This window comes from Bufo bufo, chromosome 1 (genome assembly GCF_905171765.1).
Source record: "Bufo bufo chromosome 1, aBufBuf1.1, whole genome shotgun sequence".
In the NCBI taxonomy this organism is placed as follows: domain Eukaryota; kingdom Metazoa; phylum Chordata; class Amphibia; order Anura; family Bufonidae; genus Bufo; species Bufo bufo.
This window is the reverse complement of record NC_053389.1, coordinates 485,711,621-485,728,185: the sequence shown is the minus strand read 5'-3', so window position 1 is coordinate 485,728,185 and position 16,565 is coordinate 485,711,621. Positions and strand designations below refer to the sequence as shown.

The 16,565-nt window shown below is 42.6% G+C and overlaps 1 protein-coding gene across 1 annotated transcript in view; it reads right to left on the bottom strand.

Moving 5' to 3' along the window:
* Positions 1-16,565, bottom strand: part of TRHDE (thyrotropin releasing hormone degrading enzyme) — a 1,599,235-nt gene that overhangs the window by 483,475 nt on the left and 1,099,195 nt on the right. Inside the window, exons 8-9 of the mRNA XM_040410016.1 lie at positions 16,314-16,379; positions 4,498-4,685 (exon numbers count right to left, since the gene is read on the bottom strand). Coding sequence (XP_040265950.1) covers positions 4,498-4,685; positions 16,314-16,379 — 254 coding nt within the window. The remainder of the gene's footprint in view (positions 1-4,497; positions 4,686-16,313; positions 16,380-16,565) is intronic.

The window sequence follows — 16,565 nt, the reverse complement described above, 5'->3', positions numbered from 1 at the left end:
ACGTCCTATGACGGACAATCACATTGAGCCTGTTTAGAATAGAGAGAACTTAGTTGCAGAGTTGCAGCAACAATGTATCCACAGTAGGAGTTGTAGGGACACGAGCAGTGAGTTAGGCTACTTTCACACTTACGGCAGAGTGATCCGGCAAGCAGTTCCCCTGCCAGAACTGCCTGCTGGATCAGGCAATCTGTATGCAAACGGTCAACATTTGTAGACAGATCTGGATGCGGATCCGTCTCACAAATGCATTACAAGAAGTGATCCGTCTCTCCTTTTGTCATACGGACAAACAGATCCGTTTCTATTTTTTTTTCACATTTTTACAGGTCTGCGCATGCACAGACCGGAAGGACGGATCCGGCATTGCAGTATTTTTAATGCCGGATCCGGCACTAATACATTTCAATTTAAATTAATGCCGGATCCGGCATTCCGGCAAGTGTTCCGGTATTATCTCCGTCCTGAAAAGTCAAAAAGCCTGAACTGAAGACATCCTGATGCATCCTGAACAGATTGCTCTCCATTCAGAATGCATGGGGATAAAACGGATCAGTTCTTTTCCTGTATTGAGCTCCTAGGACAGAACTCAATGCCAAAGAATAACGCTAGTGTGAAAAGCACCCTTAGCTTTTCTCTGCTGCGCTTATGCGAGTGAAGCACCAGCAGCAGCTCTAAGTAATGATAGGAAGCTGGTGTTCCTTTTCGGCCCGTGTTTCCTAGCCTCTACTGTCTCTGTTACAGGATAACAGCCTCTACTGTCTCTGTTACATGGTAACAGCCTCTACTGTCTCTGTTACAGGATAACAGTGCTTGCCTATTAAGAGAAGCAAGCACTGTTATCCTGTCTGTGTTTACAAGAATCTACATCTGAACGCCTATGTTTCACAAAAAATGCCAATCACTAAGAATTACTAAAGCTGTGCTGGTCTCTCCTGACGCTTGGTAAATGATAGGAGAATTTTAGGGAAAATAAATAAATCTACTAGGAGAGGTGCATAAAGGTGTTCCAGGCGTGGCATTAATAATAACTCTTTTCACACATGGGTGTTCTTTGTCTTGCCCATTTTAATTGATTGAGTAGTAAATACTTTTTTGTTTTCTATGTTATAGAGTCGTTCAGCCACCGTGAGTTTGTTTATACTTTGAAGCAAACTAAATCAACATTCCTTCTGTGGAACAGTTTACATAAATACCACATACAGTCAGGTCCATAAATATTGGGACATTGACACAATTCTAACATTTTTGGCTCTATACACCACCACAATAGATTTGAAATGAAACGGACAAGATGTGCTTTAGCTGCAGACTGTCAGCTTTAATTTGAGGGTATTTACATCAAAATCAGGTGAACGGTGTAGGAATTACAAGAGTTTGCATATGTGCCTCCCACTTGTTAAAGGACCAAAAGTAATGGGACAATTGGCTTCTCAGCTATTCCATGGCCAGGGGTGTGTTAGTCCCTCATTATCCCAAATGCAATGAGCAGATAAAAGGTCCAGAGTTTATTTCAAGTGTGCTATTTGCAATTTTAATCTGTTGCTGTCAACTCCCAAGATGAGATCCAAAGAGCTGTCACTATCAGTGAAGCAAGCCATTATTAGGATGAAAAAACACAACAAACCCATCAGAGAGATAGCAAAAACATTAGGCGCGGCCAAAACAACTGTTTGGAACACTCTTAAAAAGAAGGAACGCACCGGTGAGCTCAGCAACACTAAAAAACCCGGAAGACCACGGAAAACATCTGTGGTGGGTGACCGAAGAATTCTTTCCCTGGTGAAGAAAACACCCTTCACAACAGTTGGCCAGATCAAGAACACTCTCCATGAGGTAGGTGTATGTGTGTCAAAGTCAACAATCAAGAGAAGACTTCACCAAAGTGAATACAGAGGGTTCACCACAATATGTAAACCATTGGTGAGCCTCAAAAAACAGATTAGAGTTTGCCAAACGACAACTAAAAAAGCCTTCACAGTTCTGGAACAACATCCTAAGGACAGATGAGACCAAGATCAGCTTGTACCAGAGTGATGGGAAGAGAAGAGTATGGAGAAGGAAAGGAACTGCTCATGATGCTAAGCATACCACCTCATCTGTGAAGCATGGTGGTGGTGTGTCATGATGTGGGCATGTATGGCTGCCAATGGAACTGGTTCTCTTGTATTTATTGATGATGTAACTGCTAACAAAAGCAGCAGGATGAATTCTGAAGTGTTTCGGGCATTATTATCTGCTCATATTCAGCCAAATGCTTCTGAACTCATTGGACGGCGCTTCACAGTGCAGATGGACAATGACCTAAAGCATACTGCAAAAGCAACCAAGGGAAAGAAGTGGAATGTTATGCAATGGCCAAGTCAATCACCTGACCTGAATCCGATTGAGCATGCATTTCACTTGCTGAAGACAAAACTGAAGGGAAAATGCCCCAAGAACAAGTAGGAACTGAAGACAGTTGCAGTAGAGGCCTGGCAGAGCTTTACCAGGGATGAAACCCAGCGTCTGGTGATGTCTATGCGTTCCAGGCCTCAGGCTGTAATTGACTGCAATGGATTTGCAACCAAGTATTAAAAAGTGAAAGGTTGATTTAGAATTATTATTCAGTCCCATTACTTTTGGTCCCTTAACAAGTGGGAGGCACATATGAAAACTGTTGTAATTTCTACACCGTTCACCTGATTTGGATGTAAATACCCTCAAATTAAAGCTGACAGTCTGCAGTTAAAGCATGTCTTATTTATTTAATTTCAAATCCATTGTGGTGGTGTATAGAGGCAAAAATGTTAGAATTGTGTCGATGTCCCAATATTTATGGACCTGACTGTATGTGGTGGTAAACTGCTCTATGGGCACATGGCAGTGGTCAGAAGTAGCGCCATATGGATTTTGGAGGCAGATTTTACTGGAACAGTTTTTAGGCACCATTTTGTATTTGAAGAGACCCTGCTGTACCCCTACAGTGGAAACCCTCAAAAAGGGACCCCATTTTAGAAACTACACTCCTTAAAGAATATATTAACCCCTTAAGGACTCAGCCCTATTTCACCTTAAGGACTTGGCCATTTTTTGCAAATCTGACCAGTGTCACTTTAAGTGCTGATAACTTTAAAACGCTTTGACTTATCCAGGCCATTCTGAAAATGAAGTAAAAAAAAATCTTTTTTATACGCCGCTGGGATTTCAAACGCAGCTCCCAGCGCCATACATGTACGGCACTGGTATTCTACGGGTTAAACAACTATAATAATAATAATCATCATCATTATCATCTGGTTTCTTGTGCCTGAATCTGAATTTCAATCATTTCAATAATATTTGAATAATCTTCTTATGCAATTTCTGAAAGTCTTATAGTTTTCTAATGAATGCATATGATTCTATCTTAGACAAAAAAAATTAACTCAAACAAAAATAGTTTAAAACAGAAAAAAACATTTTTGTAAGTTTTGGACATTTCATAGATATAGGACATAATTCATATGAAAAAGTAACTGGGCCCCACTTAAAGGGAAAATTTCATGAACTTTATGTTGCCCATACTAAGCCAGCATAAAGTAGAGACAGGTGAGTTGATTTCAGCGGTTTGTCTTTAAAAAATTAAAAGTAAATGGTTGCCGAGAACCAACATCACAATCATTGCAGACTGGGCCTGGAAAAGAGTCACGGCCACCTGAGAAGAGTCATGGTTATTCATAAATTCCAGCTCTTCCAGGTCTTCTACCTAGTTTTCTCCCTTTCTCTCTAGGAGAGAATTGCCAATCATCAGCAGATGGGTGAGAGAGCAGGAGATTATGAATAACCATGACTCTTCTCCAGTAGATTTCTCTTTTCAAGGCCTGGGCTGTAATGATTATGATGCTGGTTCTCAGGAACAACTTACTTTTAGCTCATGAGTGACACACCGCTGAAATCAGCGTTTCTGTCACTATTTTATGCTGCCCTCACTGAGGTCAGCATAAAGTTGATGACAGGTTCCCTTTAATAACATGTTATGCCATCTTTAGAAGCAATAATTGCAACCTACAGTACAGTACTGTATATTATCCACATCGCTAAAGGGATTTGTGTCTCATTCCTTTCAAAAACATAGGCACCTGTTTCTTTAAGAAAGCAGTCACATTGTTGTAATCCTGGACTGCCCCTTTAAGATCTTTGTGTTAAAAGGGACAAAGCTTAGCTGGAGGGGCGTAAGTTATAGTTCAAGTTTACACCATACCCTGGCTAACATAGATTTAATTTTCTGGCACACAGAGTACCAGTAATGCTCCTAATTTATTTAAAGGCATCTATTAGATAAACAAAAATAAAGTAAATGAATAAATACAATACATATTAATGAAAAATCAATAGACAATAACATTACATTTTTAAAATACATCAAATTTATTTAGCACTAAAAGGAAATATAAAATAAAAATGTAATGCACATAACAACACATATATTGTAAACAATCAATATAAAAAAATGCCAGAACAGAAAAGTTACTATACCTATTATTCCTTTGCTCGAGGTCTTGGATATTGACATCTATATTATACAAGAAGTGCTCCTGAGTAACTGTTATGCCATCATCCACAGTCTCATTTCTTATTATAGTTATGACAGGGTATCCCATTTGTAATGTCCACTGATCCATCACTTCTTGAATGTTGACAGATTTACCTTCATTTTTCAATACCTTAAGGAAAAGTTAAAATAGGATTTCTTGAATAAAATATTTACATCCATCTACAACATCTTATTCTTATGTATCTGATGTAAATTTAATATTTTATTATTAATGATGGATAAACAGACAGACCGATATACATATACTGTAGATAATATTTATTTATATAGAACCAACATATTCCACAGCACTTCACTATTCAGAGGATACATGCATAAACCAAGGTAGACATCACAGAGTTACCGCACATAGAATACACAATACACATGCTGGGAAAGAGAGCCCTGATCACAAGAGTTTACGGCGAACGCGAATTTCCTCAAATGTTCGCGAACGGGCGAACCGCCATAGACTTCAATAGGCAGGCGAATTTTAAAACCCACAGGGACAGGGACTTTTTCTAGCCACAGTAGTGATGGAAAAGTTGTTTCAAGGGGACTAACACCTGGACTGTGCCGGAGGGGGATCCATGGCAAAACTCCCATGGAAAATGACATAGTTGACGCAGAGTTGGGTTTTAATCCATAAAGGGCATAAATCACCTAACAATCCCAAAATTTTTTGAACAACGTGGTTTAAAACATCCAGTGTGTGTATAAGATCAGGTATGATGTTGTATCGATCAGGTAGTGTAAAGGTTACGCCCGCTTCACAGACATTGACAGACCAAACTCCCCTTTTAATGCACCGCAAACAGTCCATTTGCCCAACCGCAAACTCCACATTTGCACAAGGTTGGATACCAAGCTAGCCATGTCCCGTTGATGTCATTGAAGGTTTCTTCCTCCACCCAGCCACGTACAACACCAAGGGTCCCCGAAAGGTGAATTGAATTGATTTTTCGAACGGGGAGATGGTTAAAAAAAACACTGGCCTTTGTTTGAATCCACAGTCACTGCGTCTGCGCCGTGCAATTTACTCTCACACCAGTTTTCTGTAGTTCTCTTCTCATCAGTTTAATCCCTGTTACGTCCCCAATCTGGGGTCCATTTATTGAATTGATTTTTCGAACGGGAAGATGCTTAAAAAAACGCTGGCTCCCTCCCCTTTGTTTGAATCCACGGTCACTGCGTCTGCGCCGTGCAATTTACTCTCACACCCGATATGAGTGGTATTTTCTGTAGTTCTCTTCTCATCAGTTTAATCCCTGTTATGTCCCCAATCTGGGGTCCATTTATTGAATTGATTTTTCGAACGGGGAGATGGTTAAAAAAATTCTGGCTCCCTCCCCTTTGTTTGAATCCACGGTCACTGCGTCTGCGCCGTGCAATTTACTCTCACACCCGATATGAGTGGTATTTTCTGTAGTTCTCTTCTCATCAGTTTAATCCCTGTTATGTCCCCAATCTGGGGTCCATTTATTGAATTGATTTTTCGAACGGGGAGATGGTTAAAAAAATTCTGGCTCCCTCCCCTTTGTTTGAATCCACGGTCACTGCGTCTGCGCCGTGCAATTTACTCTCACACCCGATATGAGTGGTATTTTCTGTAGTTCTCTTCTCATCAGTTTAATCCCTGTTACGTCCCCAATCTGGGGTCCATTTATTGAATTGATTTTAGGAAAGGGGAGATGGTTAAAAAAACGCTGGCTCCCTCCCCTTTGTTTGAATCCACGGTCACTGCGTCTGCGCCGTTCAATTTACTCTCACACCCGATATGAGTGGTATTTTCTGTAGTTCTCTTCTCATCAGTTTAATCCCTGTTACGTCCCCAATCTGGGGTCCATTTATTGAATTGATTTTTCGAACGGGGAGATGGTTAAAAAAACGCTGGCTCCCTCCCCTTTGTTTGAATCCACGGTCACTGCGTCTGCGCCGTGCAATTTACTGTCACACCAGATATGAGTGGTATTTTCTGTAGTACTATTATCATCAGTTTAATCCCTGTTACGTCCCCTATCAGGACGTGTATTGAATGGATTTTAGACAACCGCAAACAGTTGTCAAAAGTTGACAAACTCCTTGCAGAAATGTGATTTATCTGTGTGCGTCCTTCTTGTTACTTCCAATTTGGGGCACTGCACGTGCGCCGTGCAATGTACTCTGCCACACGGTATGAGTGGTGTGTTAACTATTCTTATCAGTTTAATCCCTGTTACGTCCCCTATCTGGGGACTTGTGTTGAATTGATTTTAGGAACCGGGAGATGGAAAAAGCAGCTAGGTCGGTCCTCTTACTCCCAAGTTGGGGCAATGTGCTGTGACACCCTATATGAGTGGTGTCTTAACTAGTACTATTCCTATCAGTTTAATCCCTGTTACGTCCCATATCAGGGATTGCCTTTTGTGAAAAAAAATTTGGGCCGGGTACCTTCGAATGCCTTCACAGTGACAGACCAAACTCTGATACACCAAACTGAATTGATTTTAGGAACCGGGAGATGGAAAAAGCAGCTTGGTTGGTCCTCTTACTCCCAAGTTGGGGCACTGCGCGTGCACGGAGCAATGTGCTGTGACACCCTATATGAGTGGTGTCTTAACTAGTACTATTCCTATCAGTTTAATCCCTGTTACGTCCCCTATATGGGGACGTGTGTCAAATTGATTAACCATTGTCGAATTAACGAACCATTACGACATCCAGAAATAATTTAGTTCTGAGCTCTGTACTTGCTTTGTATTGGAATTGATGGGGATTTTTTAAATTGTCTGCATTATTTCTAATAAACTGTTAAGAGACTTTATTATGATTTTTTTTATTTTATGTATTAAAAACCCATACAAAAATTAATGTTTTTTCTATGAAAAATTATCCAGCCGATCGCTTTTGGTCTGATCATAATGAAGCAACGGCCTTATCATCTGGGGTGTGGCAACATTGCCAACACACTCATAGAGGTAATGATCGCTTCATTGTGATACGCAAGTTCCTTCACCACAACAAGGTAACGATCACGAAGGGGAATTGACACTTGTATGTGCCTTTTTTTTTTTTTGCAGCCACATTTTGATGTTTTCCAGGCAGAAAGGTGACTAAAACATTGCAGCTTGAACCCTAGTTGGTGGCGGAGAATTCACGAAAGTCATCCGGTATGCAGACATTAAATACAGCAGCGTGGGGACCATTTTGAGGCCAAGGCATGTCATCAGGCCTTTTGTTAGTCAAATGTATCCCCCACTGTCAGTCCCTTCGGTATCCATACCTCATTCATCTTAATGAAGGTGAGGTAATCAAGACTTTTTTGACCTAGGCGACTTCTCTTGCCAGTGACAATGCCTCCTGCTGCACTGAAGGTCCTTTCTGACAAGACACTTGAAGCGGTGCAGGCCAGAAGTTCTATCGCAAACTGGGATAGCTCAGGCCATAAGTCAAGCCTGCACACCCAGTAGTCAAGGGGTTCATCGCTCCTCAGAGTGTCGATATCTGCAGTTAAGGCGAGGTAGTCTGCTACCTGTCGGTTGAGTCGTTCTCTAAGGCTGGATCCCGAAGGGCTGTGGCGATGTGTAGGACTGAAAAAGTTCTGCATGTCCTCCATCAACAACACATCTGTAAAGCGTCCTGTCCTTGCCGCCGTGGTTGTGGTAGGAGGAGGATTACTTTCACCTCTTCCCCAGTTAGATTCCTGTTGAGCTGTGACATCCCCCTTATAAGCTGTGTAAAGCATATTTTTTAGTTTGGTTTTGAACTGCTGCATCCTTTCCGACTTTCGGTAATTTGGTAACATTTCCGCCACTTTCTGCTTATACTGTGGGTCTAGTAGCGTGGCCACCCAGTAAAGGTCGTTCTCCTTCATCCTTTTTATATGAGGGTCCCTCAACAGACTTGACAGCATGAAAGACCCCATTTGCACAAGTTTGGATGCCGAGCTACTCATTTCCCATTCCTCAACCTCACTGATGTCATTGACGGTCTGTTCTTCCCCCCAGCCACGTACAACACCACTGGTCCAAGATAGGTGACAACAACGAGCACCCTGGGATGCCTGCTGTGGTTGGTCTTCCTCCTCCTCAAAGTCACATTCCTCCTCTGACTCCTCTTCCTCATACTCCGCTTCCAGCGTTGCCGCAGGTCCGGCAAGCGATGATAACAAGGCTGTTTCTGGTGGTGATGGTGACCACAACTCTTCCTCTTCACGCTCATCTACAGCCTGATCCAGCACTCTTCGCAGGGCACGCTCCAGGAAGAAAACAAATGGGATGAGGTCGCTGATGGTGCCTTCGGTGCGACTGACTAGGTTTGTCACCTCCTCAAAAAGACGCATGAGCCTACAGGCATTGCGCATGAGCGTCCAGTAACGTGGCAAAAAAATTCCCAGCTCCGCAGAGGCTGTCCTAGCACCCCGGTCATACAAATACTCGTTGACGGCTTTTTCTTGTTGGAGCAGGCGGTCGCACATTAGGAGTGTTGAATTCCAACGTGTCGGGCTGTCGCAAATCAAGCGCCTCACTGGCATGTTGTTTCGCCGCTGAATATCGGAAAAGTGTGCCAGGGCCATGTAGGAACGCCTGAAATGGCCACACACCTTCCTGGCCTGCTTGAGGATGTCCTGTAAGCCTGGGTACTTAGACACAAAGCGTTAAACGATGAGATTCAAAACATGTGCCATGCACGGCACATGTGACAAAATGCCCAAATTCAATGCCGCCAACAAATTGATTCCATTGTCACACACCACTTTGCCGATCTCCAGTTGGTGCGGGGTCAGCCACTGATCCACCTGTGCGTTCAGGGCGGACAGGAGTGCTGGTCCGGTGTGGCTCTCTGCTTTCAGGCAAGTCAACCCCAAGACAGCGTGACACTGTCGTATCCGGGATGTGGAATAGCCCCTGGGGAGCTGGGGGGATTCAGTTGATGTGCAGCCAGACGCCGCAGCAGACGAGGACTCAGCCGAAGAGGTTATCGAAGAGGATGGAGTAGGAGGAGTAGAGGAGGTGGCAGTAGGCCTGCCTGCAAGTCGTGGCGGTGTCACCAACTCCGCTGCAGAGCCACGCATTCCATGCTTGTCAGCAGGTTGACCCAATGTGCAGTGTACGTGATATACCTGCCCTGACCGTGCTTTGCAGACCCGGTATCAGTGGTCAGATGGACCCTTGCCCCAACACTGTATGCCAGAGATGCCATGACTTCCTTTTCAATAACAGAGTAGAGGTTTGGGATTGACTTCTTTGAAAAAAAAATTTGTCCGGGTACCTTCCACTGTGGTGTCCCAATAGCGACAAATTTTTTGAAGGCCTCAGACTCCACCAGCCGGTATGGTAAAAGCTGGCGGGCTAAGAGTTCCGTCAAGCCAGCTGTCAGACGCCGGGCAAGGGGGTGACTCTGTGACATTGGCTTCTTACGCTCAAACATTTCCTTGACAGACACCTGACTGTGGGCAGATGAGATGGAACTGCTGAAGGTGAGAGGCGGAATGGCGGGTGGTTGAGAGGGGGCAAGGAGGACAGCAGTGGTTGACGTGGCTGAAGATGCTGGACCAGGAGGAGGATGGTGGCTTTGAGTTTGTGTGCTGCTTGCACTCATGTGTTGATCCCATTTGTGATGTGAGGCGTTTGTGATGTGAGATCATGTGCCTTCGCAAAGCAGTTGTACCTAGGTGGGTGTTGGACTTCCCACGACTCAGTTTCTTTTGGCACAGGTTGCAAATGGCATTGCTGTTATCAGAGGCAGACACAAAAAAAAATGCCACACTGCTGAGCTTTGCAATGACGGCATTCTGGTGGTGGCAACAGCATGCGTTGATTGGCGTGCTGTCTGGCTGACCCCGGGTGCCAATACATGCTGTCTGACTGTGCCACTAGCTCCTTGCGACGACCTCCCCCTGCTTCCAACTCGTCTCCTCCTTCTCTCTGTCTCCCCTTCTGAACTTTCCCCCTCTTCTTCTTCTCTTCGAGCAGGCACCCACGTGGCATCCACGGACACATTGTCATCATCAACCACTTCACTTGTATCTGACACCTCAGCAAAGGAAGCAGCAGCGGGTACAACATCATCATCATCATCACACTGTACGTCCATGTGTGTAATCCTGCCTGACTGAGACATATCCCTGTTATCTACATCCTCTGGCAATAATGGTTGCGCATCACTAATTTCATCGAACTGATGTGTAAATAACTCCTCTGACAGATCAAGTGAAGCGGCTGTGGTGGCTGTGGTGGTAGTGGTGGTGGTGGCGGCAGGCGGGAGAGTGGTAACTTGAGAGCAGGTGACCGAAGCTGAGCTGGAGGAGGATGGTGCGTCAAGGTTCTTAGCGGAAGCTGTTGAAGATTGGGTGTCCTGTGTAAGCCAGTCAACTATGTCCTCAGAATTTTTCGGGTTCAGGGTACGTGGCCTCTGAACACTGGGCATTATTACAGGGCCAGTAGAAATCACAGCACCACGACCACGACGGCCCCTGCGGGGTGGCCTGCCTCTGCCTGTCATTTTTTTTTAGATAAGTGGTACTATGCGTGCAAGGTACTGTGCCACCCTATATAAGTGGTCGGCAGTGGGCACAGTACAGTCTGTGTGGGCCTGACATACACTGGCTTGCAACTGCGATTATATCACAGAGAAAAAATAAATTGACTTTAGTTTTATCTGGTTTTATCAAGGTATTGTGACACCCTGTAACGGTAAGAGTTGTGGCCTGGCCAGTGGCCACAGTACAGTCTGTGGGCCAGACACTCACTGGCTTGCAACTGCGATTATATTTAATTTATTACAGAGAAAAAATAAATTGACTTTAGTTTTATCTGCAAGGTATTGTGACACCCTGTAAGGGTATGAGTGGTGGCCTGGCCAGTGGCCACAGTACAGTCTGTGTGGGCCAGACACTCACTGGCTTGCAACTGCGATTATATCACAGAGAAAAAATAAATTGACTTTAGTTTTATCTGCAAGGTATTGTGACACCCTGTTACGGTATGAGTGGTGGCCTGGCCAGTGGCCACAGTACAGTCTGTGGGCCAGACACTCACTGGCTTGCAACTGCGATTATATTTATTACAGAGAAAAAATAAATAGACTTTAGTTTTATCTGCAAGGTATTGTGACACCCTGTATGAATGGTGTGCACACCGTACAGTCTGTGAGCCTGCAGCCTCTCACTGTCTGGCAACTGCGATTATATAAAAAAATATATATATTAGACTTTTTTTTATCTGCAAGGTACTGTAACACTCTATATGAGTGGTGTGCACACAGTACAGTCTGTGGGCCTGCAGCCTCTCACACACGGGCAGGCAACTGCAATATATATAAATATATACAGTACAGACCAAAAGTTTGGACACACCTTCTCATTCAAAGAGTTTTCTTTATTTTCATGACTATGAAAATTGTAGATTCACACTGAAGGCATCAAAACTATGAATTAACACATGTGGAATTATATTCATAACAAACAAGTGTGAAACAACTGAAAATATGTAAAATTCTAGGTTCTTCAAAGTAGCCACCTTTTGCTTTGATTACTGCTTTGCACACTCTTGGCATTCTCTTGATGAGCTTCAAGAGGAAGTCCCCTGAAATGGTTTTCACTTCACAGGTGTGCCCTGTCAGGTTTAATAAGTGGGATTTCTTGCCTTATAAATGGGGTTGGGACCATCAGTTGCGTTGAGGGAAAATCAGGTTGATACACAGCTCCCCAGTCACCGGACCTGAACCCAATTGAGATGGTTTGGGGTGAGCTGGACCGCAGAGTGAAGGCAAAAGGGCCAACAAGTGCTAAGCATCTCTGGGAACTCCTTCAAGACTGTTGGAAGACCATTTCAGGGTACTACCTCTTGAAGCTCATCAAGAGAATGCCAAGAGTGTGCAAAGCAGTAATCAAAGCAAAAGGTGGCTACTTTGAAGAACCTAGAATATGACATATTTTCAGTTGTTTCACACTTGTTTGTTATGTATATAATTCCACATGTGTTAATTCATAGTTTTGATGCCTTCAGTAAGAATCTACAAACCGGATTCCAAAAAAGTTGGGACACTAAACAAATTGTGAATAAAAACTGAATGCAATGATGTGGAGATGGAAAATGTCAATATTTTATTTGTAATAGAACTTAGATGACAGATCAAACGTTTAATCCGAGTAAATGTATCATTTTAAAGGAAAAATACGTTGATTCAAAATTTCACGGTGTCAACATATCCCCAAAAAGTTGGGACAAGTAGCAATAATAGGCTGGAAAAAGTCAATTTGAGCATAATGAAGAGCTGGAAGACCAATTAACACTAATTAGGTCAATTGGCAACATGATTGGGTATAAAAAGAGCTTCTCAGAGTGGCAGTGTCTCTCAGAAGCCAAGATGGGTAGAGGATCACCAATTCCCACAATGTTGCGCAGAAAGATAGTGGAGCAATATCAGAAAGGTGTTACCCAGCGAAAAATTGCAAAGACTTTGCATCTATCATCATCAACTGTGCGTAACATCATCCGAAGATTCAGATAATCTGGAACAATCTCTGTGCGTAAGGGTCAAGGCCGTAAAACCATACTGGATGCCCGTGATCTTCGGGCCCTTAAATGACACTGCACCACAAACAGGAATGCTACTGTAAAGGAAATCACAGAATGGGCTCAGGAATACTTCCAGAAACCATTGTCAGTGAACACAATCCACCGTGCCATCCGCCGTTGCCAGCTGAAACTCTACAGTGCAAAGAAGAAGCCATTTCTAAGCAAGATCCACAAGCTCAGGCGTTTTCACTGGGCCAGGGATCATTTAAAATGGAGTGTGGCAAAATGGAAGACTGTTCTGTGGTCAGACGAGTCACGATTCAAAGTTCTTTTTGGAAATCTGGGACGCCATGTCATCCGGACCAAAGAGGACAAGGACAACCCAAGTTTTTTATCAACGCTCAGTTCAGAAGCCTGCATCTCTGATGGTATGGGGTTGCATGAGTGCGTGTTGCATGGGCAGCTTGCATGTCTGGAAAGGCCCCATCAATGCAGAAAAATATATTTAGGTTCTAGAACAACATATGCTCCCATCCAGACGTCATCTCTTTCAGGGAAGACCCTGCATTTTTCAACAAGATAATGCCAGACCACATTCTGCATCAATCACAACATCATGGTTGCGTAGGAGAAGGATCCGGGTACTGAAATGGCCAGTCTGCAGTCCAGATCTTTCACCTATAGAGAACATTTGGCTCATCATAAAGAGGAAGGTGCAACAAAGAAGGCCAAAGACGATTGAACAGTTAGAGGCCTGTATTAGACAAGAATGGGAGAGCATTCCTATTTCTAAACTTGAGAAACTGGTTTCCTCGGTCCCCAGACGTCTGTTGAGTGTTGTAAGAAGAAGGGGAGATGCCACACAGTGGTGAAAATGGCCTTGTCCCAACTTTTTGGGGATTTGTTGACACCATGAAATTCTGATTCAACATTTTTTTCCCTTAAAATGGTACATTTTCTCAGTTTAAACTTTTGTTCCGTGATTTATGTTCTATTCTGAATAAAATATTAGAAGTTGGCACCTCCACATCATTGCATTCAGTTTTTATTCACGATTTGTATAGTGTCCCAACTTTTTTGGAATCCGGTTTGTACAATTTCATAGTCATGAAAATAAAGAAAACTCTTTGAATGAGGTGTGTCCAAACTTTTGGTCTGTACTGTATATAATTCCACATGTGTTAATTCATAGTTTTGATGCTTTCATAGTCATAAAAATAAAGAAAACTCTTTGAATGACAAGGTGTGTCCAAACTTTTGGTCTGTACTGTATATATATATATATATATATATATATATATAAATAAGCAGACTGATGTACCAGCTTTTTGGGGTGCTGTCAGGACGCTGTCCTTACAGCAGATGAGTCTGTGGACACAGAACACTGCCCTAGATAACGCTTTTCCTAATAAATCAGCAGCAGCAGCACTGTCCCTCCTCTCACTAAGAATGCAGTTTCCGAATGAATCTAAAATGGATGCTGTCCAGGAGGTGGGAGGGTCTGGGAGGGAGGGTCTGCTGCTGATTGGCTGGAATGTGTCTGCTGACTGTGAGGTACAGGGTCAAAGTTTGCTCAATGATGATGTATAGGGGGCGGACCGAACATCGCCTATGTTCGCCCGCCGCGGCGAACGCAAACAAGCTATGTTCGCCGGCGAAAAGTTCGGGACATCACTAATAGATAGATAGATAGATAGACATAAATATAGATAGATAGATAGAGATAGATACAGTAGATAAAAAAATTGATAGATAGATAGATGTAGATAGATAGATAGATAGATAGATAGATAGATAGATAGATAGATAGATAGATAGATAGATAGATAGATAGGTTGAATAAATTCCACGGCACATCCAAGGCATAAAAATAAGTAGAAGACTTTATTCACCAGACACGCAACATTTTGATCCGCTTTCTGGGATCTTTTCTCAAGCAGTCACTAAAGAAAACTCTTTGAATGAAGTATGTCCAAACTTTTGGTCTGTACTGTATATAATTCCACATGTGTTAATTCATAGTTTTGATGCTTTCATAGTCATAAAAATAAAGAAAACTCTTTGAATGAGAAGGTGTGTCCAAACTTTTGGTCTGTACTGTATATATATATATATATATATATATATATATAAAAAAGCAGACTGATATACCAGCTTTTTGGGGTGCTGTCAGGACGCTGTCCTTACAGCAGATGAGTCTGTGGACACAGAACACTGCCCTAGCTAACGCTTTCCCTATTGAATCAGCAGCAGCTACACTGTCCCTCCTCTCACTAAGAATGCAGCTTCCGAATGAATCTAAAATGGATGCTGTCCAGGAGGTGGGAGGGTCTGGGAGGGAGGGTCTGCTGCTGATTGGCTGGAATGTGTCTGCTGACTGTGAGGTACAGGGTCAAAGTTTGCTCAATGATGATGTATAGGGGGCGGACCGAACATCGCCTATGTTCGCCCGCCGCGGCGAACGCAAACAAGCTATGTTCGCCGTGAACTGTTCGCCGGCGAATAGTTCGGGACATCACTAATAGATAGATAGATAGATAGACATAAATATAGATAGATAGATAGAGATAGATACAGTAGATAAAAAAATTGATAGATAGATGTAGATAGATAGATAGATAGATAGATAGATAGATAGATAGATAGATAGATAGATAGATAGATAGATAGATAGATAGATAGATAGATATAGATAGGTACAGGTAGATAGATAGATAGATAGATAGATAGATAGATAGATAGATAGATAGGTTGAAGAAATTCCATGGCACATCCAAGGCATACAAATAAGTAGAAGACTTTATTCACCAGACACGCAACATTTCGATCCGCTTATTGGGGTCTTTTCTCAAGCAGTCACTGCTTGAGAAAGATACCAGAAAGCGGATCGAAACGTTGCGTGTCTGGTGAATAAAGTCTTCTACTTATTTGTATGCCTTGGATGTGCCATGGAATTTCTTCAACCTATTATCTGGAGTGGGATCGCCTCCAAAGCCGCTGACCCTCCGCCTGTATTTTGGATATAGCTGTGCTGCCCAACTTTCTTTTTTGTAGATAGATAGATAGATAGATAGATAGATAGATAGATAGATAGATAGATAGATAGATAGGTACAGGTAGATAGATAGATAGATAGATAGATAGATAGATACAGGTAGATAGATAGATAGATAGATAGATAGATACAGATAGATGTAGATAGATAGATAGATAGATAAGATATACATACTGCAGATATGTCTGTGTGTGAAACTCACCTTTGAGAGTGTATTCCACAGATCCTTCCTTGCAGCATTACCATATTTGTGGGTTGTTAAAAAATCCTGTAAGTAGAAAACTTTATTAAAGACTTTACTGAATATATTGCAGTTGAAAATATATTTTACAATGAATAAACTTTAACAGTACACATTAAAATTGAGGAATTCCAACAGTTGTTTATGAGTTTTTTGACTGGCCATGAATGGAGTCTATAAAGGGGTCATGCCATGATTGGAGTGAAAAATTAA